This window comes from Strongylocentrotus purpuratus, unplaced genomic scaffold (genome assembly GCF_000002235.5).
Source record: "Strongylocentrotus purpuratus isolate Spur 01 unplaced genomic scaffold, Spur_5.0 spur5_scaffold_17, whole genome shotgun sequence".
Lineage (NCBI taxonomy): Eukaryota > Metazoa > Echinodermata > Echinoidea > Camarodonta > Strongylocentrotidae > Strongylocentrotus > Strongylocentrotus purpuratus.
In genome coordinates, this window is record NW_022145602.1 from 21,857,362 (window position 1) to 21,881,294 (window position 23,933).

Consider the following 23,933-nt stretch of genomic DNA (forward strand, 5'->3'; position numbering starts at 1 on the left):
TCCCACTAATTGCAACTTCGGGCTGATAATGACGCAAACTAACTGGATAATTGCGCTCGGGATAGTTCAAATAGGAAGATATATTTGGCAATCTCAAGCTGATGAAGACAGGCCGAACAGATACCAGTAAATTTCATTCTCAATCTCTCAATGTCCTTGTACATCCAAGGTTAATATAATTCAAACTACCTGGAGTCAATGATCCATGCTGACAATGCATGCATATTTACATTTTTATTTAAATTATGGATTCTAAATTGTCTGCTCAAAGTTAGAAGAGCTGGCCTAGATTTCAAAAGTTACTGATGAGAGCCAGAACAAGCAACTATGTGTTATTAAAAGATATAATTGTCTGCCCTTCTTAAGTTCTGGCATGATCGACAAGGATATTTTCTTTTACAAAAATGAAAAGGAAAAGTCAGCAAATCAGGAATCGGCTAGGCTCATAGATCGCTTTTCTGTATTTAAGTTTCTTTTGATTTTCACTCAGATTGGATGCTTATGGGTCCCCATCTTTCTCTTTCTCCCTCTCTATCTACCCTATATCTCCCCCCCCCCCCTCTCTCTCTCCCCCTTCTCCATCTTTCTCTTTCTCCCTCTCTATCTACCCTATATCTCTCCCCCCCCCCCTCTCTCTCCCCCTTCTCTCTCTGTCTCTCCCCCGCGGGCCCGCCCCTCTTCTCCCGCTCCCCCTCTCTCTCTCTATACAATCTTACAGAAACCAGAGTGAATAGGCCTGTTTCATTAGCTCGAGTTTGCCAAATAGCCCGCTATTTCAACTATCCCAAAATTCCCAATCGAGCTCCGGGATATAATATCCTGAGTCTGAAAATAGCAGGTTTTTGGGCAAACTCGAGCTGATGAAGACACGCCTAGTGTACCCACGCCTAGTGTACCCAGCCTATAAAGCCTGAAGAATAAATGCTAAACGCTGATCCAGGTACTGTACCGAAATTCCCTGACTGATGTCAACACCAAAAGACATTATGCATATGAATGTGTGCACATTCTTGGAGTCACATGACCATGTTCTTCGTCAATACAAATGTTTCCAAACACCACCAATCCAATAGACTTAGAGAGGTCCTACAGTGCTCAGGTCACGTGGCAAACATACAAATTCCATGCTTCCAAAAGGAACAATCACCGTAAATTCCTGCCAGATCTCACTTGAAGAAAAATCACAAGAGTTCGCTATAATTTAGTTTTTCCAACATTTAACAGCAAAACACACACACTTTGACGCAAGACATGGGCTTTATATTCCTCAAACTTTTGATCCAATTTTTGTGGCGGCTACCTGCATGGCAGCCAGACCAGTGGCACTGCGATCTAGATCTATACTAGGCAACAGAAGTCTATGCCAGCTATCTGTATCTAATTCCACTTCATATTTGCACTTTGGATTTCAATTCAAACTTTGTCCTCCATTAATACAGTTTATTTATTCTACAGCTCTCTCTCTCAGCTATTCTGTTTGTTCTGAGATTTTGGATACAGCCAATTTGTGCGCAGTCTGAAAGGTATTTTATGCAGTGACAAACAAAAGAAAGACTAAATAAGCAGACTTGGAATTTTGTTTTGAACTTTTCATTCCACGAAGAATTAGTGACGATTGATCAGATACATGTCTTGATAGGGAGAGCCGACTCCCAGTATACATTTTATTCAATTTTTTTATTGAACTTTTTAATCCTATACTGTACACTCTGACCTGCATGTAACCATGGACCTAGGTCCAGGATGTACTGAGGCATTGGATCTTTAGTGCAATTCATGTCCTTTTCCATTAAAGAACTTAACATTATCCAAAATATAAGTAAATATGCAGGTGTGCCGTGCAAGGCATGAAACCTGAATTATCTTCCTTTCTTTCTTTTGCTGAGTTTTTACAGAAACCTATTCTTGCCCACTCAGCGCCTTGAGCATTTCACGACAAGGATGTAGCACTATTCAAATACTCATTGTTATCATTATTCCTATTCATGCTTTCAACACTTTAAAGGTATCAACTATCAAGTATCCAAATCATGATCTAAACACTAATTGTTCCTGATTCCTCTATTTTTTAAAAGAGCACTTATATGTGTATTAAAAAAAAAAAAAAAAAAATCTTTTAAAGTCCACTCCAAATTTTATTAAGTTAAACCGAAAATGGAAATTCTGTTTGCCCATAAAACCTTTCTTTGCATTCACAAACTTGCCCCTTGGTCTATTCTTCTTTAAATGTGAAACAGAAACTAGGCCAGACCAGAGAGAACAAATATATAAGACTACAAATATTTATCTTTCCTTCTTGATAGATTTTTTAAAGGCACAAATTATATATTTTGCTATTTTCTGCTATTATGGTAATTCCTAAAAGAACAATTTTTTTAATGGAAAAGGTAAATAGGCAACAACAATAACACATATTTTTAGGCTAAGGATTAAGAACAAAGGGTAGATGAAAAATATATGAAGAGTTGACAATAGTTTTGTTTTTAAATTGTTTGCTGTTTTTCACTTTGTTGTTTTTACTAGGGCAGGTACTGTATTTAAAAAAATAATTTTCTGTTTGTGGGAGCTCTTTTAGTCATTGGTGTCATAAAAGTGTGATTATATCTCAGTGTTATATTGAAGTATTTTATATTACCAGAAGAACTCATTTTTAGTTTACCAGCCCTCTTTTGGAGCTTTCCAGAGATGAATTGTTCACGGCTGAGTGCTCCCATGTCTTTTTCCCCCAACTGATCCTTACAGTGCGTAAAGGAGTCACTTTAGTTTCAATTGGTTCCATTATTGCCCTTTATTAGTAAGCTTTAGTTTTGATTATACTATTGGTTTCAGTTTGAATATTAGTCAGGCAGATCATTTATTTGCTTAGAGAGGATCCAAGGTTTGCTCAATATTTGCCAATTATAAACTGATATCCGCTATGTGATAATGCCATAAAGTATTCATCCTTCATGCTTTGAAAAATAATGATCTTGCCTTATTCTAAGCCTACACAAAAACAAGAAGAAAGCTGAAGTTAGAAAAGAGGAATTCACCAATAAAAAACACTAGAATGTTCAATATCTATTCCTCATTGTGAGATTAAAGATCATGTGCAGTTTTGGTAAGCCTTAAAAACAAATTTAGTCACATATCTTTTGACTTCTAGATGATAAATGGGAAGATATGCATAGTACAATATGCAATATTTAGCTGTTGTGAAGTTTAAATGCATAAACCATCTCAATGAGGCTAAATGTTAGCTACACTTTCATTCAAATATATGTCAAAAAAGAAGAGACATTACTAACTATTGTGAATTTTGCTTTCCGGATGCATAAATTTTTGTGCCACTAAATTTCTTTAAACCATCTTACATACATGCATATTTATTTTGATTTCCTCTGCAGATATTAGGATGATTTAATTGACAACAACTACAGGACGAAAACAACACATGGCATCAAGAATTTCAATGTAGAAAGCCTAATGCATACCTGCCAACATTTGAAAATAAGAATTATCGGTAGGAATTTTAACATGGTATGCCTTCGAAAATAAGAAATCGCACTTGCAGCGGCAGTGTAACTGGCAATACACGGTAAATCTGTACAAAAAAGCGAATACAAATTCGCTGCTTGATCATGCAGCCTTTCAATACGTGAATACGCACGCAATACGTGAACTCTCAAATCGCGGGACATAATAAAACAAGCTTAATTTGGCTTTAGCACCAACAAAAAAACCCAAAAGAAATCAGAATTTTGAAAAATCAGAATATTCCAAATTTTCAGGTCCTAAAAATCCAGAAAATCAGAATATTCAGGATTATTCGGAAGGGTTAGCAATTGGCAGGTATGCTAATGTACAATAGATGATAGTCAAGACCTTTCAAGAGTCGGTACCCTTTATATGGTGATGAACCTAAGAACAACTAGCACACCACATGGCATATACAAGTTTAATGTCAAAATGATTGAAAGACCTTTGTAAGAGCCGAGAGCCCGAGACCCTCCATGACGTGGAGTAGCACATCCCTCACTTCCCATCAACTTTCCATTAGGAAGAGGGTTGGAACTCCCCTAGCCACCACGGCAATGTTTCACAAAGTTGTCATTAGTCAAAGTTTGCCAACAACCCATTACAATTCCATGCGTTTTAATGGGATGTTTATGAACTTGTACTTTTGTACATTTTTGTGAAACACTACCCAGCTATCATTTTCATCAAACCAAGATACTGGCGCTTCATTAAAATACAGGTGAATGCATGAAATACAAACTTGTATTAGGAAGAGGGTTGGAACTCCCCTAGCTACCATATAATAGGGCAATGTTTCACAAAGTTGTCATTAGTCAAAGTTTGCAAACAACCCATTACAATTATATGCGTTTTAGTGGGATGTATGTGAACTTGTACCCAAGACATGTTTGTGAAACATTGCCCAGCTATCAAACCAAGATTTCACTACTGGCGCTCCATTATAATCAAGGCATCACTAAAATAGAGGAAAATGCTTGAAAAACGACTTGTATTTCATAAAAGATGCACGACTGCATATACTCGGTCCAATCACTGGTATATATTTGAAGTGTTCAGCCTTCCTCCTTTCACAATCACATAGAGAAAACCAATTCATCCATATCATTTCTAGACAAGTCCACAATAAATGCCACACTGATGATCCATTGAACAAAATGAGAAGCTAACTATTTCAAATTGACCAGAAATCACTACTGCTATGCTATGATCGAACAGAGAATCCAGAATATTCAGATTGTTTTTACCACCAAAAGCACAAATACTCCCACATGACAGGTGAAAGTCGCTGACCAATTGTCTCCAAACTATTTTCATTTCTCTTTGACAGAGTTGCAATAATAGCGCAATTCTCCTTGAAAAATACAATTGAAATGAAATTATTCTCCGAAATATGACAGTTGTCGACTATCTACCGTCAAATGAGACGCATGTTATTTGTATAACTTTATATCTGCTGCAATTTGTTGGCAATAAAAACACAACCTTTGAAGTTTGGACGAGTGAAGTACAACCAAAGTATGTGCCTGAACTCTGAGCTGTAGCTATGACAACGGAATACTCCAAACTCAAACATACTTTTGAAAATATTTCTTCATCATTGCAACGCATAAAACCCATTTCTTCCTGCAACTTGGCTGTAAGGTACACAGAATTGATGCAGCTTTAACACTTTTAAGCATTCAAGACCAAACATGATGAAGCAAAATCATCCATTCCCGATTATACATTTCACTTGTAATAATAACATCTATTTCTTCCAAAGAAGGATGATTCCATTCTTCTCATACATGTATTCCAATTGAAAATGATGGCAAAGTATTCTTGAATCTATATGAAGATGAATTCAAAATGAATACATCAGATGCATCTACCAGAGCTCATTCAATTCCTTCTGAATTTGTCAAGATATGATCCTATTACCAATCTAGTTCTACAACATAGCAAAACAAAGTCAAGAAAGGAAGTTTTCTTGAATCCTGTTGCGATCAAACCAAAATCATCTATTCCTTCTGAAGCTGTGTAAAGATCTGATCCTATTACCAATCGCGATAGCTCAGTCGGTAGAGCAGTGGTCTCGTAATCCTGTGACACGGGTTCGAAACCAAGACGATGCGCTAGTGCCCTTTGGTAAGGCATTAATCCTCACTACCAGATCCCTCAGAGATGACCTAAAGCCGTCGGCCATCTGGTTGCTTACTTACAAGCATTTATGCTTTCTTAGCAGTCAGGTAAAATAACCATCACATCAATCATAATCCAACTCTACAATATAGTCGACAGTATCCAGATGACAAAGACTCTTGAATTCCTTACGATGACACCAAATTGAACATGTATTCCTTCTGAAGCTACAGTATGTAGAGATCTATACGATCCTCCTATTAATCCAGCACTCAAGGACCTTGAATAACCTATGGTAGATGCAAGTGATGTATGCATCGACACGTCTTCCGAACAAAACCTCAAGGATTAACTATTAACAATGGAATATTGATCATTGTGCTATCATATACAAGAGAATCAATATTTGCGTTCGGGGGAAAGAGATACAAGGAATGCTACACTTGACTTCACAAAGAGGACAACTTCATTCAAACTTTACACCTGGTCTTTCTTCTTCCTAATCTTTCTTTCCTTCTACTTAATCTTCCTTTACTTCTTCCAAACCTTCCTTTTCTTCCTCCCAACCCTCCTTTTCTTCTACGTAATCTTCCTTTGTTGTGGCATTCAATGGTCGCCAACCCAACGTCTCAGGACATGGCACGCAAAGAAAAAGAAGAATCTTCCTTTTCCTCTTCTCAATCTTCCTTATCTTCTTCCTAACCTTTCGTTTCTTCTTCTTAATCTTCCTTACCTTCTACTTAATTTTCCTTTACTTCTTCCCAACCTTCCTTTTCTTCTTCCTAATCTCCCCATCTCTCCTTTGACATTTCTTTATTTCTACTCTCATCTCCTTTTTACCTCGGTCTTTACAATACATGTAGCTTCATATCATCGTGAGGATTTTGTTCTTCATTCTTTTTTCAGATGTGAAAGGGATCTTTGCCCTCATTTTTCTCTCCCTTTCCAATTTCAATGTAATTTGGGTCTAGGTTTTGAACTTTTCTGATTGTCTTCATTCCCTGTCCTTTTTTATTTAAACCTTTTGTTTAATAAACGAGACAACATGAATAAAATCATTCACCCTTAGAAATATAATAATTTGTGTGATTCATCTCAACTTCAAATATTCATAATTTTTTTTTTTTAATTCAGATTTTGCTCAAACCTTCACTGGTCTGTTTCTATCACTTTTCTGCTTCTAGTAAAACCAATTTAATATGAGGGTGTACTTCCCCTTTAAGAGAAAAAAGGTGGGTCATTCTAAATCTATTAAAGTCAATACGGTAATGGAGTAAGACAGATGGACAAAAGATTCACCAACTGCATGACCAAGTGAAGAAACCACAACAGAATGGATTCAGAAAGCTTGAACTGAAGATGCTATATTTGTATCTTTTGATCAATAACAATCAATAGGAGATAATTTGGGAATGGGAGGAGAGAGGGGTGGGGTCGAGCAAGGTTGTATACTTTCTACTCCATACTGCATTTCTGAGGAATCTAAGGGCGCGTTCATGCTTGATTTTGACGGCCAGAATCAGGCATCTGTTACGCGTTTAGTTTAAAACACGCTTGCGTTCATGCTCACTTTTGTAGAATCACCGAAAAACGGCGATCACGATCGCCGATCGTAAACTCACAAAAAGATGCGTTTACAATTTGTAAACGCGTTTAAATGGGGTCAACGCACTGACCTCTAGTGGGTCTACGTAGCATGCGCACACAGGTTTGCGAATCCAGCTGAAGGCCACCCAAGGAGATTGCCTGGAGAAGTAAGCATGAACACTACATCGTGGAACTGCGATCACGATGAGCGTTTACGATGAGCGTTTCAGATCGCTCATTCTGCCTTCAAAATTTAAGCATGAACGCAGCCTAACTTTTGCTATTATATAAAGAACGGAGACAGCATCAATTTGGGAGTGCATACACCTGTACCAGTGAGTATGCACTATGAGCAATGCAGACCGAATGAGCTCAAAGAGTTAATGGCTGAATGACAAACCGATCTTGGAACACCTATTTGTCAAATATTAGAGCTACAGTATGTACTATTGCACAGCATAATACCATTATTTGCACTTCTCACCATCAATTCCTTTCAAATTCAGAACTTGTTTTTTTAATCTTTCCATATAGAATGGAGTTCATGGCTTTCTTATTTACACGGCAGTAGACTAGAAATGTTTCAATGATTCATTCAAGTTCAACTTCAAGTTTTATCAGGAAACTCTGTAGATAATGTAAAATCTTTTCAATCCACATAGATAGATGTAGAATAACTAGAGTTATCACAAGGTAGATTTGTACATCACCAGCATTATATTCCTACACAATATTAGCCATGTACAGTACAGGTATGTAATTGTGTTGCTTTATTTTATGGATAATACAAATACAAAATATAATAATTGGGCCTTGTTTACGCAGGTTAGCTACATCAGTATTAAAACTGCTCTTCCTGCGACCCCTTCAATTATAATTATTAGCCCAGCTATCGCCAGGTACACATTTACACCTGGGTGAAGAGTGGCGATTGTGGATTAATGTCTTCCAAAAGATATTAGTGCAGGGCTAGGATTTGAACCATCAACCCAGATAGTGATTGGCTATCAACAGACAAATATTAATTTGACTTTAATAGCACAGCGATAGAGAAGATCACGAAAGTTGCCTAATAGTTTGTATGTACTTGTCAGTCGTTATGCGTAACAGTGTCTGCATTATGAGACTAAGCTCACGGCCACTACATACATGTACATGTAGGCAGTTGTCTTGACCTCTTCCAGTTAAGGAGACTGACAGACGTAGCTAGGCTCTGCTGAAGACTTTAGGGAAATATGGCATTAAAGTGTCAAATGAGAGTCTGTGCCTGCAGACTAGTAATCTAACACCCTAAAGAAGAAAAAAAACTGAAGAAAATTGACATTTTTCACACATTCCATACTCAGGTCAAAGGTCACAGCCTTTAAAGATCAGCTTACATGTGTTGCCAATGGCCTAGCGGTAGAAAAAAAACGGTGATGGATCTATGCGAAATGAATAAATGCAGACCAATGCAGGTGCATTTATTGCAAGGTCAAAGGTCATGATTTTAATTCTATAAAACTGATTTACAACATATTGACCATGATCGATCGCCATGAATTAAACAATTGTCTGTCTCCATATCAATTTACTGATAAATTCACACTTCAAATGCCGAAGCTAATACCAACTGCATATATGTATATGATTTCCCTAAAACTTTTAAAAGAATTAAGTTTTAAAGGTGATCATATAGGATTGAGGATTCAGTAAAAGTTTTACAAAGAATGTATTGATGTTTCCGCCTGCAGTTGAAAATGCTATATGTCTAGGTTGATGACATTTAGGCCCAACAGCTTGAAAAACAAACATAACCTGAGAAGACTATAAAGTTGGATGTTTGATGCTGGGATATATAGCTTTACACTTTCTAATAGGCAGGTAAAACTGAAGAGAGGTAAAAATGAAACTCCATCAAATTTGTGACAGATAGATTTATTTATCTACAGGTATAGAGAGCAAGACCTAGAGCAAAAATACATTAATCAGCTGTACAGATTTGTAGCAGTGAAAATGATATGGAGCACATTTTTTTACAGACAGTAGCTCTTTTGTACCAGTAACTGTCAAAATTAAGCGATCATATGTCCATTTGAACACAACTGTAAGTACACGTACACAAGGTCCATGCATGTACAGTAAATATGAATAAAGAGGTTGAATCACTGGCCCAGAGCAAGTCTGTTTTTCCTTGCATACATACTGTACATAATAATAAGCACCAATGGAATACACAAAAGCACCTAATAATTGTCAGACATTCCCACCTTGACATTATATCTTGACTTTACGGATCCTGTCAAGTATTGACGTAGAATTAGATGTAGAAGTCTACAACAATTTAATTCATTACAGCTCACAGCATTAACAAAACACATCTGCAAATCATTGAATAGCTAATTACCTGTTAGGTCAGAATCAAGATGATAGTCAACAAGTGTTTAATATCTATGTTTAAACAAATCAAATGAATGAAGACACAGAAACAATGGCATATATGGCCAGTCTACAACTCAAGGATTTAAATCCTAGCTCACAGCATCCACATCCAGAAAAGGCACTAGGTCTGTCTTCATCATCTCGAGATTGCCAAAAAGCCCGCTATTTTTGATTTGGGAAATGATCCTGAAGTTACAAATTGCGTCTTCATCAGCTTGAGATTCGACCTCAAAACTTGAAACTTGACCTTGAGATATTTTGCTCAGCGTTCGCGCATAGTGCGAGTCTTCGATCTGGTGAAGACGCACCGGACAAATAGCTGGATATTTTGCCAAATAGTGGGATATTTTGCAAAACTATCCCAAGATATCTTGGGATGACAATATCCCGCTAATTGCAATTTCAGGCTGATGAAGACGCATATATATAGCGGGATATTTGGCAATCTCGAGCTAGTGAAGAGAGGCCTACTGGGAATCTACCAAGATATATCAGAGTCAACATGATACAGATAGTCAACAAATAGTGTTTCATAAGTCCATGTATTAATTAAACAAGTCACATGAATCAAGGAGTTTATATTTTCTAACAAGTCCTTGCATGAATTAAGACGCAGAATCACTGGCCTATAGTTAGCTGGCTATGAGTATTCTGATTATTTCAGCTCACAGCATCATCAAAACACTTCCGGAAAGATCATTGACTAATTACCTACCTCACGCTCGCTAGATCGGATTCAAGATGATAATCCACAAGTATAAACAATTAAGTCACATGAATTATAAATTATAAATTTATAACTCCATCCTCTGATCCTTGCATCTGTGCATGAATAAAGACACAGAATGAATGGCCTATAGCCCAACCCTGTTATAGCCCATCTACGAGAATTCCAATCATTATATACAGCTCACATTAAAACACATCCGGAAAGATCATGAGTAACTTACCCAGCTAGCTGGCTAATTCGGATTTGAGATGATTTAATCCACAAGTGTTTTAATATCCAAGTACATATTTCAACAAGACATGGCTTTAAAGTCCAGCAATCATTGGCAGTAGCCAATATCAGTGGGATGTAGCTATCAATAAAGATGTACTCCTTGATAGAATCCCTATATGATGATCTTACCCTCAACCAGTGATGATCTCCTTGCCTTGGTGCAAGAACCATGCATGAAGGTATGTTTGCATTGAATGGTCCAGCTATAGAGCTAGCCTAGTTGGTTGGTTTAGGCCCTGCATGTGCATACTGTATGCAGTGTGTGTTGATATCCTGAGCTGAGGAGGTGGTTTGGAAGTCACCCTCAACTAGAAAAGTGAGACCAACTATTAGTCTACACTGATCAGACTCCTTGAATGAAAGAGGAAGGTGATTCAAAGGCCAGAGCCAGAGACGAGGGTAATATTTATTACTTCGGAGGAAATGAGAGTTCTGATGTTGTCACAAAGCACAACTGACACAAATGAAGTTTTAATACAAGACATTTCAGAGAAAGAGGAGGGGAGGCTGATAGAAAATTAAAATGAATAAATAGAGCATTTCATTTTAAAGCCATTTGATTTATTGAAAGATAAGTCACATCTCCTACTCTTCATAAGGAATCAGTTTTCATCATGACAATTGTTATTATAACTATTAATTAAACAATAAACATGTACAACATAAAGACATACATGTATAAGCATCTTTTATGTCAATATATTATGTTGACATAAAAATTAGTTTCTACACGTAGAAGGATTATTGGTCCTTGGACAGGCAAGCTGGTAAGTTTGAAAAATACTATCAAAAATAGAATTTGCAACCAATATTTACATGCTATATGTCCACACACTACTGTGCCATCCAATTTACTCCAGCAAAAGAAATCATAGAAATATACATGTTAAACAATACCATAAGTTGAAATTCTCAAAGTGTATAAATTGGGAGACTAACCAGGAAACAAAAAGACTGGTATTTAGTCTACTTTTATGAACCCTAAATATGTACTGTTTGAACAGCACACATCCCTGTAGTGCAATACAAAGCCTTTCTAAAATATATGTTGTAATATCCTGTTCAGAGCAATAATGAGAGCATAGAAAATTCATACCAAACTCCTACCAAGCTATATCATATGAAAAATCATTGTATAGTGAAAGGGAATATACATGTAGATTAAACACAAGATTACCAGTATATATATATATAAAGAAAGAAATTTTCAAAGAGGTCAATTAATATGACAGCTGGCCAATCATCATTGCTTGCTCACAATAAGCCCCGCCCAGTATATCATATGAATATCATATGATACGGTATTAAGACTAGTGCAGGATGCTGAATCTTTATCAAGTTTTTCCAGCAAGAGGATGCTCAGGCATTTTACTATGCAACTTTTTTGCTGGCAGTGAAAACTCTGTTCTCCTTAGGGAATTTCCCCAATTTTTTTTCTTCTTACTGCTATATGATTTTGTTTTTAATTCACACAAAAGGATCCGCATCTCTAATTTCCAAATTTTAGAAAAATTATTCCTTGAAAGGATTGTAATATAAATTAAATGAATATACTATACCACAACCACTCACCTGCAATTGATCGACTTTTAAGAATTGAACATTAAACGGCTTATTTCTCAAAAAAAACAAGAGTTCTGAAGAATTAACTCGAGTGCTTATTCTACCGTCATATGTTTATAATTTTAAAAAAATATAAAATCCTTCAACTTCTTGTAATGTAACGTAATTAAGCGTTACCATTACAAAGGTCTGAATACATAGACTATTAAGGGTACTGCTCTAGAGTCACTTCCCAGGTAATATACATACCACATGGGATCATCATCAAAACACAATCCCTGCTGGAGGCGTTCACACTACAAATTAGTCTGGCGTAAGTAGTAGTAAGAATGCAGTCCAAAGTCAATTTATACAATCCTGCTGGATGTATTCACATTACACATTAATCCAGTTTAAAGATTAGTATGAACATAGTCCACAGTCAATATATCTTAATAATCCTTGTTGGATGCATCACACTACAATAGTCTAGCTTAATTACATGTAATAGTATGTATGAAGTCCACATTCAAAATACAATCTGAGCTATCTGCATTCACACTATAATTATTATATAGTTATTTTAATGATAATTATACTTATCATATAGTTACTAAAATTTAAATATCAGTATGAACACAACTCTCATTCAAAAGTCTATGAGAATTGATCTATCACTATTCGATCTAGTTTTCATTCCAGAATAAATGTGTAAAACTTCACAATGCAAGCAAGATCCTCCTGTATCATTATCAACCACCTGTACAGCATCAAATTTGTAAAAGAACAACTGAACCCTTATCACAATTTAATTTATATATGTATGAAAGAAAAATAAAACAAACTAAATGGTAAAAATGGCAAGAACATGGTAAAATTGGTGCCTTCCCATAGGAAAGTGAAAAGTATGCCGCAGACCTGCCGCAGACCTGCCGCAGACTTTTAGTCTGCGGCAAAGAGTATGCCGAAGTATGCGGCAGAAAGAAATTTTGCTGCAGACTTGCCGCATACCAGTATGCCACTGGAACAGTCTGCGGCAGATCTGCAGCAGGATGAAATTTTGCTGCAGACTTGCCGCATACTAGTATGCCACAGGAACAGTCTGCGGCAGATCTGCGGCAGGATGAAACTTTGCTCCAGACTTGCCGCATACTAGTATGCCACAGGAACAGTCTGCGGCAGATCTGCGGCAGGATGAAACTTTGCTCCAGACTTGCCGCATACTAGTATGCCACAGGAACAGTCTGCGGCAGATCTGCGGCAGGATGAAATTTTGCTGCAGACTTGCCGCATACTAGTATGCCACAGGAACAGTCTGCGGCAGATCTGCGGCAGGATGAAACTTTGCTCCAGACTTGCCGCATACTAGTATGCCACAGGAACAGTCTGCGGCAGATCTGCGGCAGGGCGAAACTTTGCTCCAGACTTGCCGCATACCAGTACGCCACAGGAACAGTCTGCGGCAGGTCTGCCACAGGAAATCCCATTAAAGTCTAATAGGGCCAATTGAAACCAATCATCTCATGCATATTCATTATTACTTTACACGTGTGACAGAAAAATACATTTATCATGATTTGTTAAGCAAATTAAGACAATGCACATCATTTTTGTGATTTCTATTTTCCTTTTGCCATTATTAACCAATAGATTATTTTGTCTGATCATGTTACAATTACATTCACGTTTAAGCAATAGATATATTGATTACTAACCAAGAAACTATGATTACTAACCAAGAAACAATATACATATTTAGTATATATATGTGTACGAGCCTGTGTCACTTTAAATGTTACTCTTGAATACACTTCAAATGATCAATGTGATGAAGTTAATACAATTGAGAATAGAATAAACCTAATTGGTAATATTGATATATATTGGTATTACCTAATTGGTAATATCGATATTGCCAATATCGATTATGAAGTATCAATCAGTTTATCACTGGTTCTTCTACATGCATACTTTATTGCCACGTACTGGATATGAAAGAGTATGCGGCAGGTCTGCAGCAGGTCTAAATGAGATATGAATATTCATGACGAAGAGTCTGCGGCAGGTCTGCAGCAAGTCTGCCGCAGACCTGCCGCAGACTCTTCATCATACTGAAAGAGTATGCGGCAAGTCTGCAGCAAGTCTGCGGCAGACCTGCCGCAGACTCTTCATCATACTGAAAGAGTATGCGGCAAGTCTGCAGCAGACCTGCCGCAGACTCTTCATCATACTGAAAGAGTATGCGGCAAGTCTGCGGCAGACCTGCCGCAGACTCTTCATCATACTGAAAGAGTATGCGGCAGGTCTGCAGCAAGTCTGCGGCAGACCTGCCGCAGACTCTTCATCATACTGAAAGAGTATGCGGCAAGTCTGCGGCAAGTCTGCGGCAAAACTAATTTGCATGTGAAAAAGATGACTGTCTGCGGCAGGTCTGCTGCAGATCTGCGGCAAGTCTGCCGCAGGAGTATGCGGCAGGCTCATTTCTTTCCTATGGGTTGGTACCTCGATATAATACTGATAACGAATCAAACAGGAAAATGAGGTGTTAATCTGATGATCAATAGCACAACACAAAACCAACTGCCAATGAATAGTTTGTAATAATAAGATAAGACACATCCTTGACCCACTAAATCAACAAAACAGTTGATAAATGACAACTGATAAATGACAACTGATAACAACATACTGAGATTCAGTGTTCTATGAAAACACATTACATGTTTATATACACAGGAAATTTTCAGAGAACATTATAGGTGAATAAAATGTGACTGCACTACTGTAAGTCAAGAAACATCTGCGCACATGAAATGGTTGCAAATGTTGCAAGCCGGATTTCAGACCCTGTTTCATAAAACCTGTTATCAAGAACAAATTACAATAACTATTTATAAGCTACTGAAATCATGCCATTTGATTGGCTGAGAGCAAATTTGCCCTGAACCACTGGGAAAGTTTCTTGCCGTGACGAAATTCTCATTAAAACATTGCAAAAGTTGCATGCCAAGCAAGTTTCTGGTTCCAGTTCTTACTTTGAAAAAAACACTAATGATCTAAAAGTAGGTAATGAAACATATATGCTACATACATTCTACGTGATGTCTCTTTGGCAAAAAAGAAGGGCAGGAAAAGACCTTTATTGTAAATCTTAATTTTCAATGAACTCTATATATCCATTATCCTGTTTTGCTTTTTTCCATGTTTCCTTTCTATCATTTTTAATCCATGCTTGAGCAAGTTTCTTCTTCTTCTAAATCTCCTTCGGTTCTAAAACATCCTCTTCTTGCCTCCTTGATATTTATTTATTATCTTCCAACATACACTGTACATGTACATGGTGCATGGATATTAATAATTCTCTATGAAATTCTGAATCTTGCCTTAAATCTGTCCCACTATACTACAGTGAAACCTGTAGTTAAAGACCACTCAAGGGAGACAACAAAATCAAGTCTTTATGAGCAGGTGGTCTTTATGTGCAGGTTCCTTTACTATATCTTTTGATGGGGAAACACATTCCTCGGGAAACAAAAGTGCAATCTTTACAGAGAGGTGGTCTTTCTATACAGGTGGTCTCTACAAAGCAAGTTTGATTGTACCTCCATCCTCTCTACCTCACCTTGTCCTATTACACCTGTCCTCATCAATTCGAGTTGGCCAAATATAGCCCGCTATTTTGTGATCCGGGAAATTAGCCCTAAGTTACATATCACGTCTTCACCAGCTCGAAACTCTAGCTCGAGAAATAGGCTCGAGAAATTGGCTCGTGAAATTTGCTCAGTGTTCACACAATGTGCGAGTCTTTGGGCTGGTGAAAACAGACCACGAATAGCAGACTATAGCCCAAGATATCTTGGGAAGATTTCCTGAGCAAATAATTCGCTATTTGCTTCTTCACCTGCCAAATAGCCCGCTATTTCGTGATCGGGCTAATTTCCTGAATCAGAAATAGCTGGCTATTTGGCCTACTCGAGTTGATGAAAACAGGCCTAATGAAATAGTTTTGAAGTGTGTCAACAAACTCTAACCCTGATAAGCCTCAGACTAGACAAACGTAACTTGTTTGTGATGAACACATTAAACCAACCATAAAGCATTGTTATGCATGATAACATTACCTATGTTCACACTCCACTGTGTTAGTCATAAACTTTAAAGATGCATAGTGGTGGGTTTTCATGGGGAATTTGACACCATTCTTGTGGGTTTACCCAATAACAGGCATTGCCAGTCACCAAGAGTGGACTACACTCTTATGACAGACAGGTATTTTGTAGTTCACAATGCCCTAGCCTACCACTGTATAAAAATTGCATCATATAGTATATGTATCAAATTTCCCTCATCCTCAAGATATAAATGTAGGGCAAGTTGGAGTATTTTCTGGTAGGACCACAGCTTCGCTGCTCAGAGACCTCTGCACACATAGACACATTAATATGTACTTCAACCAAATCTGGTGTCAGCGAATTATGATGTAATACACATGGACACTGACTACTACAGTGTATGTGGCTTTAAGTTTGCGAATACACAAAAATCCACTAAACACAGGGGAGGGTTCACACAGGACTGAAACAATGAGTATATTCAACATATAATTACAAGCTTGGGGAAAGCATTCATTTAAATGACAAGCTGGCGTAACCTCATAGCTACAAAACATCAAATTAGGACTCCCAGCTGCTCGTAGTTATGCTTCACAGATCATTACCAAGGGCTTAACTTCAAGTTAATGGACTTTCGTGTGAACCTTACTATCACTAACTTGGCTGCCTTATGGTAAGGTGTATATCTGAAGATGCATCCTGTATCCATGATATGAGTGTGCTGTAAATGATATTATACCATTTCATTTGAAAAACAGGATATACCGGGTAGTGACGGCAGGGAGGTAAGAGAGAGAGAGAGAGAGAGAGAGCGCGCAAGAGAAACAGACAGAGAGAGACAGAGAGAGAGAACAAAAGAGAGAGACAGGGAGAGACAGAGGGAGAGAGAGAGCGAGAGCGAGAGCGAGAGAAAAAGAGAGAGCGAGAGAAAAAGAAAGAGACAGAGAGTGAGACAGAGACAGGGAGAGCTCTAGAGAGAGAAACAGAGAGGAGAGAGAGGAGAGAGAGGAGGGTGAGAGGGCTTGGGGAGGCAAGCAGGGGGGGGGGGGATGATGGTGCGTGAATAGACATAGACAGATCTACATGTATCTCATACACAAAAAGGAAAGTGAAGTGTTAAAATGTCAAGAACTGGTACTTACTCGTTTACAATGTGAACATCTTGGCCTGCGTGGCTCAGTGTTGCCTGCTATAACATGATAGAAATAACAGAATAAAGTCAACTTTTTATCTTAGAGCTTAAATATTCCTATGTTATCCAAATATACAACAGTGCATATGTTTATTTCATCTCCGGGTATGAAATTACAAGTACAAGAAGCACTGCTTTAGAATTATAATCCCTATATAGCTATACACTAATTCATACATGTATATGTCCAACTCTTACTCTTGTCCAATTATACAGCTTTCTGGTAAAAAAATATAATGAGAATGAATTTGAGGTAGTATGATACTTGTTTCCTCCTCTATCAAAATCAATTTCTTTAGTATTTTCCCTGGGTCCTTCTACAAGGGAATTAAAAGCTGAAAACTGTCTTGTTTATATATGTTAAACATATTGTATTCATCATATGTTATAATATATCTACATCATGCTATCTACATGTATATTTGCTATGATATCTATGTATATCATTTTATGTTTGTAAAGATGTTTGGAAATTTGAGCAAAGCAAATTTCCTTTGGACAATAAAATACAATTGAATTCAAGGAAACTGCATGAAATTAAAATTGTAAAATGAAAACCGCCCTCTTTTGTTTGAGATACTACAGCTTTTTTAGAGACTTGCTATATTAGTAATGTTACATTTTGTTCATAAGGAGGTCAAAAAGAGTATTCTCTCTCTTCTCTTTTATCTCTTTCCCCCCTTCCTTCTCACTCAAATTTGTTTCCCTTCATACCTGGAGATAAAAAAAACATTTAGACTGTCTACCAAATCATATTTTTTCAGTGAAGCTGTCTTGATCAAACCTTGTTGGTTTTTCTAACAGATGTGCCCAACTTCGTCCTATCAAAATGTATACATATATTTTGGTTGTCATTTGAAATGTATTAATCAATATGGAAATGCATATCTTTTATTCAATGAACTGTACAATTTTGCGTTTAAACAAAGTGGAATTTAATTTAATAAAGCAAATTGAAGTGAAGATTTTCTTATTCTATAACTTAATGATTGTACTCTTCCCAATATACTCTATAAAAAATCTGTAAGCGATGTAGGAGCAGAGAGAGAATGATGTCATAATTTGTTTTATTGTTTTGTTGTATTCTCACCTTTGTCCAATATCACTCCAATGCTGTCAGCTGACACTGGCTTCCTGTAATTTGGAAATATAATGAAAGAAAGAGTAGTTTATCAATTATGTTCCTGCAACATAATAATAATAATTTTTATTTTCTTTAATTTCATTCTCATATAAAAAGCACATAAATATTCATAAACATAATTTCAATGCAAATACACCTTCACAAATAAAAATTACATTGAAATGTTGAATAACCTGCAAATTATATTTGAAAATGAAAAGAAAGAATTATAATAAAGCCTGAGAGGCCTCCCTCAGAGAGAAATATAAATAGTTTGCAGAAATATTTACGGTTTTACTTTAAACATATAACAAACACAACAGAAACAAGTATAGTATTATATATAAAGATAACATTTTAGATTACCCTTAAGTTTGCTTTGGTTTTTGACAAATACAAGTCAAACCAACATAAAATCACATCCAAACTGATTAGCAAGATTATCTGGTACCCGATTTATAAGATCTTTAGCTTGAGAAATGATTACACCCGTCCACCCATCCCCTCTCCAACAATCCATCAATCGATCAAATCAATCAAACAAGGCAACTTAAATTGAATAAGTGAGGCAACTTAAACTGGTGTATCATGTGCGTATAGTCCTTATAAGGACTGGGGTATTTTTTCTTGGAGAGATGTGTTTAATAGTTCTGACAAGAACTTGTAGATCTTTGAAGGAGATGGTCTCGACGTTTAGGACAGTGTGCTCTGTCCGTCGTCAGGACTACACACATGGTGTACCCGTTTAAGTTTTCATCACTCATCTACCTCACCATGGAAACCTTTAAAGAAAAAGACAATATAAATTGAATTCACTTACTTCTTAGCATGTTGTCTTTTAGTTCTGTAAATTAGTTCTTCTTCGAAACTGGATGTCTCATATGTCAGTTCAAACCTCTTCAATTCAAGGTCCTTCTGTAAAATAGAAAGCTAAACGGAAAAAGATAAAGAGAAAATCTTATTTTATTTTAATAACAATTGCCTTGAAGACTGGTATTGATCAACCATTACTTTGAAAGGTTGAGAGACATGATCTCTAGGAAAGTTGATTTGAACAAAGGGGGGGGGGGGGTGATTCAATCTCTACTAGATATCTTTACACAGACTCACCATTAGCTCAAACTCAGGTACTGATATCACTAACTCATTCTCAGCCGACTCAATCTCTGACTTTAATACAAAGCTCTCTAAGTCTATAAACCTGTTTATCTCTTCCAACCTTGAACTTCAAAAGCTCAAACTCAAACTATCTCATTATTAGCCGACTCAATCTCAATCTCTTTCGTTTGTGTTTTCCAACCTTGAACTCCTTAAGCTCAAACACATCTCTAGCTAGCTCTATCTCATTCTGAGCCTGACTCAATCTCTACTAGATCTCAAACTCAGACTCAACAATAACTCAAACTCAGCTGACTCAATTTCTGACTTACAATTCTCTCTAGGTCTATAATCCTGTTTGTATTTTCCAACCTTGAACTCCATAAGCTCGACCCCTGCTCTAGCAACCTCTATCTCATTCTGAGCCTGACTATCTATCTCTAAACAAACTCAACATTAACTCAAACTCAGCCACTGACATCACTGACTCATTCTCAGACTTACCAAGCTCTCTAAGTCTATAATCCTCTGTTTGTCTCTCCCAGATGTGAACTCCATTAGCTCGACCTCTGCTCTTGCCAGCACCAGCTCATTCTCTGCTTGACTCAGCCTATGATCTGTATCATCACCAGGGGTATTGAAAGTGGTGGCATCTGTATGTTCAGTAACGTCCTCTTTCAGGCCCTGTAACTGGGCTTTCATTCCAGCGTTCTCTTCTCGTAAAGCCTTTAACTTGTCTCCCATGCTCACTGCTCTGTTAACCCATACACACACAAATCAAAATGTGAAATGTTAAACAGCATTGCATTTTTAAAAGTATATGATCATTTACATAAATATGCAAGATGAATTATCAAAAATAAGTTGGTTAACATAATGTACACTGCTGCTCATAATATTGGAATGAATTTAACCTCTTTTCATGAAATGATCATGGAAATATGGTTTATTCTTGGTAGATGTAGTTTAAATATCTTCTCAGAACTTTATTAATCAATCTCTATGACACTTTAATTAATCTGATGCTGATTGGATATGTGACACTTGTTTAGTTTTTTTTTTTTCCAATTCCTTTTTTTCTTTCAGATGATTCTGCAGATACTCTTTATTCTGTACGATTGTGATAACTTGTATGATCTAAATGAAAATGTTTTTCCAAGAAAATTGATTAGATAGAAAAGGTTTTACAATAGTTTTACAATATTAATTGAATATATTGTACGACCTATACATTAAGTTTCTGTTTGTACAATTTATTGTAGCACCTTGAGTGACTTATTTAGTCAGAAAGTGCTCTATACAAATCTATATTATCATGACTAATATTACCTTTGATCTGAATGTTTCTTGGCTTCCATGATCCATTTCATTTTACACAGAAGACTGTCATGTTGAGCTCTCAGCTCATTCAGATTCTGAAACGAAATATGAAGAGGATAGATTAAGTAAAATGAAGAGGATAGATTAAGTGGAATGAAGAGGATAGATTCAAATGGAATTAAAGGTTTATAGTAGTGGGTCCACATGGGGAATTTGAACAATTCAGTTATTATTAAACCTAATACCAGGTGTTGTCAGTCACCAACAGCAGACTTTCCTTAATACCATGAACAGGCCTGACATGTACTGTCAATCCTAAATATGAAGGGCACTTAAAGGTACTATGTCCCTTTTGCAGCCAACCTCAAATTCTGTAGAACTTTGCAGGAATTATGAATATGTCATGTATGTCCTATTTGTGAAATTTAAACGTTAGCAGTGTCATCATATTCAAATTATGCAAGGAAACCCGTTTACTTGCTAGACTTCACTGTCAGACACTATTGAGTGACTGACTGGCCTTTTTCCTTCTTTGGTAATAACATACATGAAAAGAGTTGTAAAGGATACATGAGCATTTGTCTACATCAATAACCCACTTCTTGTGATGGCCAAGATTAAACTGATTGAATCTTTGCGCAGCATAAAACGTATGACCATTCGGTACAATTGTCTGAAAATCAAGACTATAATTTTGGGCTCTATAGCCCTAAAGTCGATATGACAACTAATAGTCGTTATTTTCCCACTTGAAGACATTTTCAAGCCCCACCTTTTTTAGGGAAGTTCTAAATTAGTATTATCTTTCAAATGCAGTTGGAATTTAACTTTTTCATTTTTTGGGCCTGCAAATGGGACATAGTACCTTTAAGGGAAACAAAAACAAGTGGCCACTGTAGACAGGTGGCCATTTAGACAGGTTTGACTGTATTTTAAAAACTCTTAACATGGAAGAATTCAGAACAAGCTTAAATCAGGTAACAACATCCAGGTTTCGATATCAGAAATGTACATTATTAGACTCACGGTGATTGCCTAGTTGACATTCGTTATCATCCTACTATATCTTGTGTAATTCCGTCCAAGTTCATTGTTTTCCTTCTTTCCTGTATTGGTTATTATTCGTGTATCACATTAACTCAAATGAGGGTGCATTGTTAATTAAGTTTAGTTTCTCTTCAGGTGCAAGCTCTGTATTTGACACAAAAACTTCAAACCCCAAAATATATACATTACAAATACGTAACATGTATCTCAACTCATAGCCTGCCATAAGGCTGCATGCACGCTATTGCTATAGTGCTTTTTACACGCGAACAAGCTACTGCTTCTCTGCATGCTTCTTGCATGTTTGCATGCATTCGTAATAGCATTTATTGTTTATGCCCATTGGACTCACTATGAAAATGAAGGACAAAGAAAGAGGACAAAATATACAGTTCCTCAGGTAAACAAAGGAACATCTCTTCACTGCTATTATTTAAAAACGTGTAGAACAGGTGTCACATGCATTTTCACCTTTTCTACACATTTTTAAATGATAGCAGTGAAGGGATGTTCCTTTGTCTACCTGAGGAACTGTACATTTTGTCCTCTTTCTTTGTTTGTCATATTCATAGTGACTGTGCCTAGTGTTTTGCATGCGCTATTGATAGTACATGTACCATCGCGTTAATCTGATTATCTCATTATAAACTTGGCACTGGGGGGATTTGTGGCTTGGCACAATGGGGATTAGCCCTGTGGCAGGATAAGTGTTAAAATGTGTTTCTTAACCCATAGCAGTTTAATTTCACCTTCCAGTGATATTTTATTTGCCATGTTTTGATCCGGAATGCTCTAAAGTACAAATTGTACCGGAGCAGAAAAAAGAATGTAGTAAAAAAAGTTTGTCCCATATGGTTAAACAAAATAACAGATTAAAAGCCAGACAGACCACAAATTAATTAATTCTGAGTGTACCAGTGGAAGAAAAAGTGCAATGTAGTGCTTGTGAAAATAAATAAATATGTAGTTAACAACTACAGGGAAATAATTCATACCCTTACCAAGTTTTGTAATTTTTTTTGTATGTGAACAATTTATTTGTCACAATTTATCTTTCATGAGAATGTGACAATATCAAAGCTTACATCTAGAAGTATTCAAGAAAGACAACACAAATATCGAATTCACAAAGGGTATGAATGATTTAGCTGTTAACTGCATGTAAGTTAGATCTGATCCATGTAAATTAGAATATTGAAAAAAAGTTTCCATCAAAAAATGTCCTTGATTCAGAATCAAGTAATTATGAGGGCTGTTGTTAACATTAATTAGGACACAGATTAAACTCATGCCATCCCCTCAAATGAATGATTACATGTACCTCTGACTGTGCATTATTAATAAAACCACACAGGAAAAAGAAACAAAAATAAAGAGAATCATTTTCCATACATATCTATCTAAACCACTAGTGTGTCTACATCTAAAGAAGATTACATCCAAAGAATAGTATACAAATAATGAATGGTTATGAGTTTAATAGTGTGAATATTTTCATGAGTTGAAAGATTAACATTCTAGAATTAACGTTAATCTTTCAACGAATGAAAATATTCACACTATTAAACGAATGAAAAACATTCATTATTTGTTTTATACAACATCGAAGAAGATCTAATAGACTGTAATCAACAAATTATGCTTTACTCTTTATATCAAAGATAATTAAAGTTGGAGTCAAGCCTTCTCGATTACATTCAGATTGCCTTCGCGTCAGATACACGCAGGGATACGCGCACGGCAGAGAGGTACGCAGTCTGCATATAACCAAAAATGCACGGCGCATATAACCAAAAATGCAGGCCCGTGCAATATAACATCTATTGAATATCATGTCACCAACAATCC

General features: G+C 36.6%; 1 protein-coding gene across 1 annotated transcript in view; it reads right to left on the reverse strand.

Moving 5' to 3' along the window:
- The window catches only part of LOC100891373, an 87,668-nt gene that overhangs the window by 42,854 nt on the left and 20,881 nt on the right, over positions 1-23,933 (reverse strand). Inside the window, exons 13-17 of the mRNA XM_030987920.1 lie at positions 21,048-21,133; positions 20,223-20,472; positions 19,441-19,550; positions 18,588-18,631; positions 17,448-17,494 (exon numbers count right to left, since the gene is read on the reverse strand). Coding sequence (XP_030843780.1) covers positions 17,448-17,494; positions 18,588-18,631; positions 19,441-19,550; positions 20,223-20,472; positions 21,048-21,133 — 537 coding nt within the window. The remainder of the gene's footprint in view (positions 1-17,447; positions 17,495-18,587; positions 18,632-19,440; positions 19,551-20,222; positions 20,473-21,047; positions 21,134-23,933) is intronic.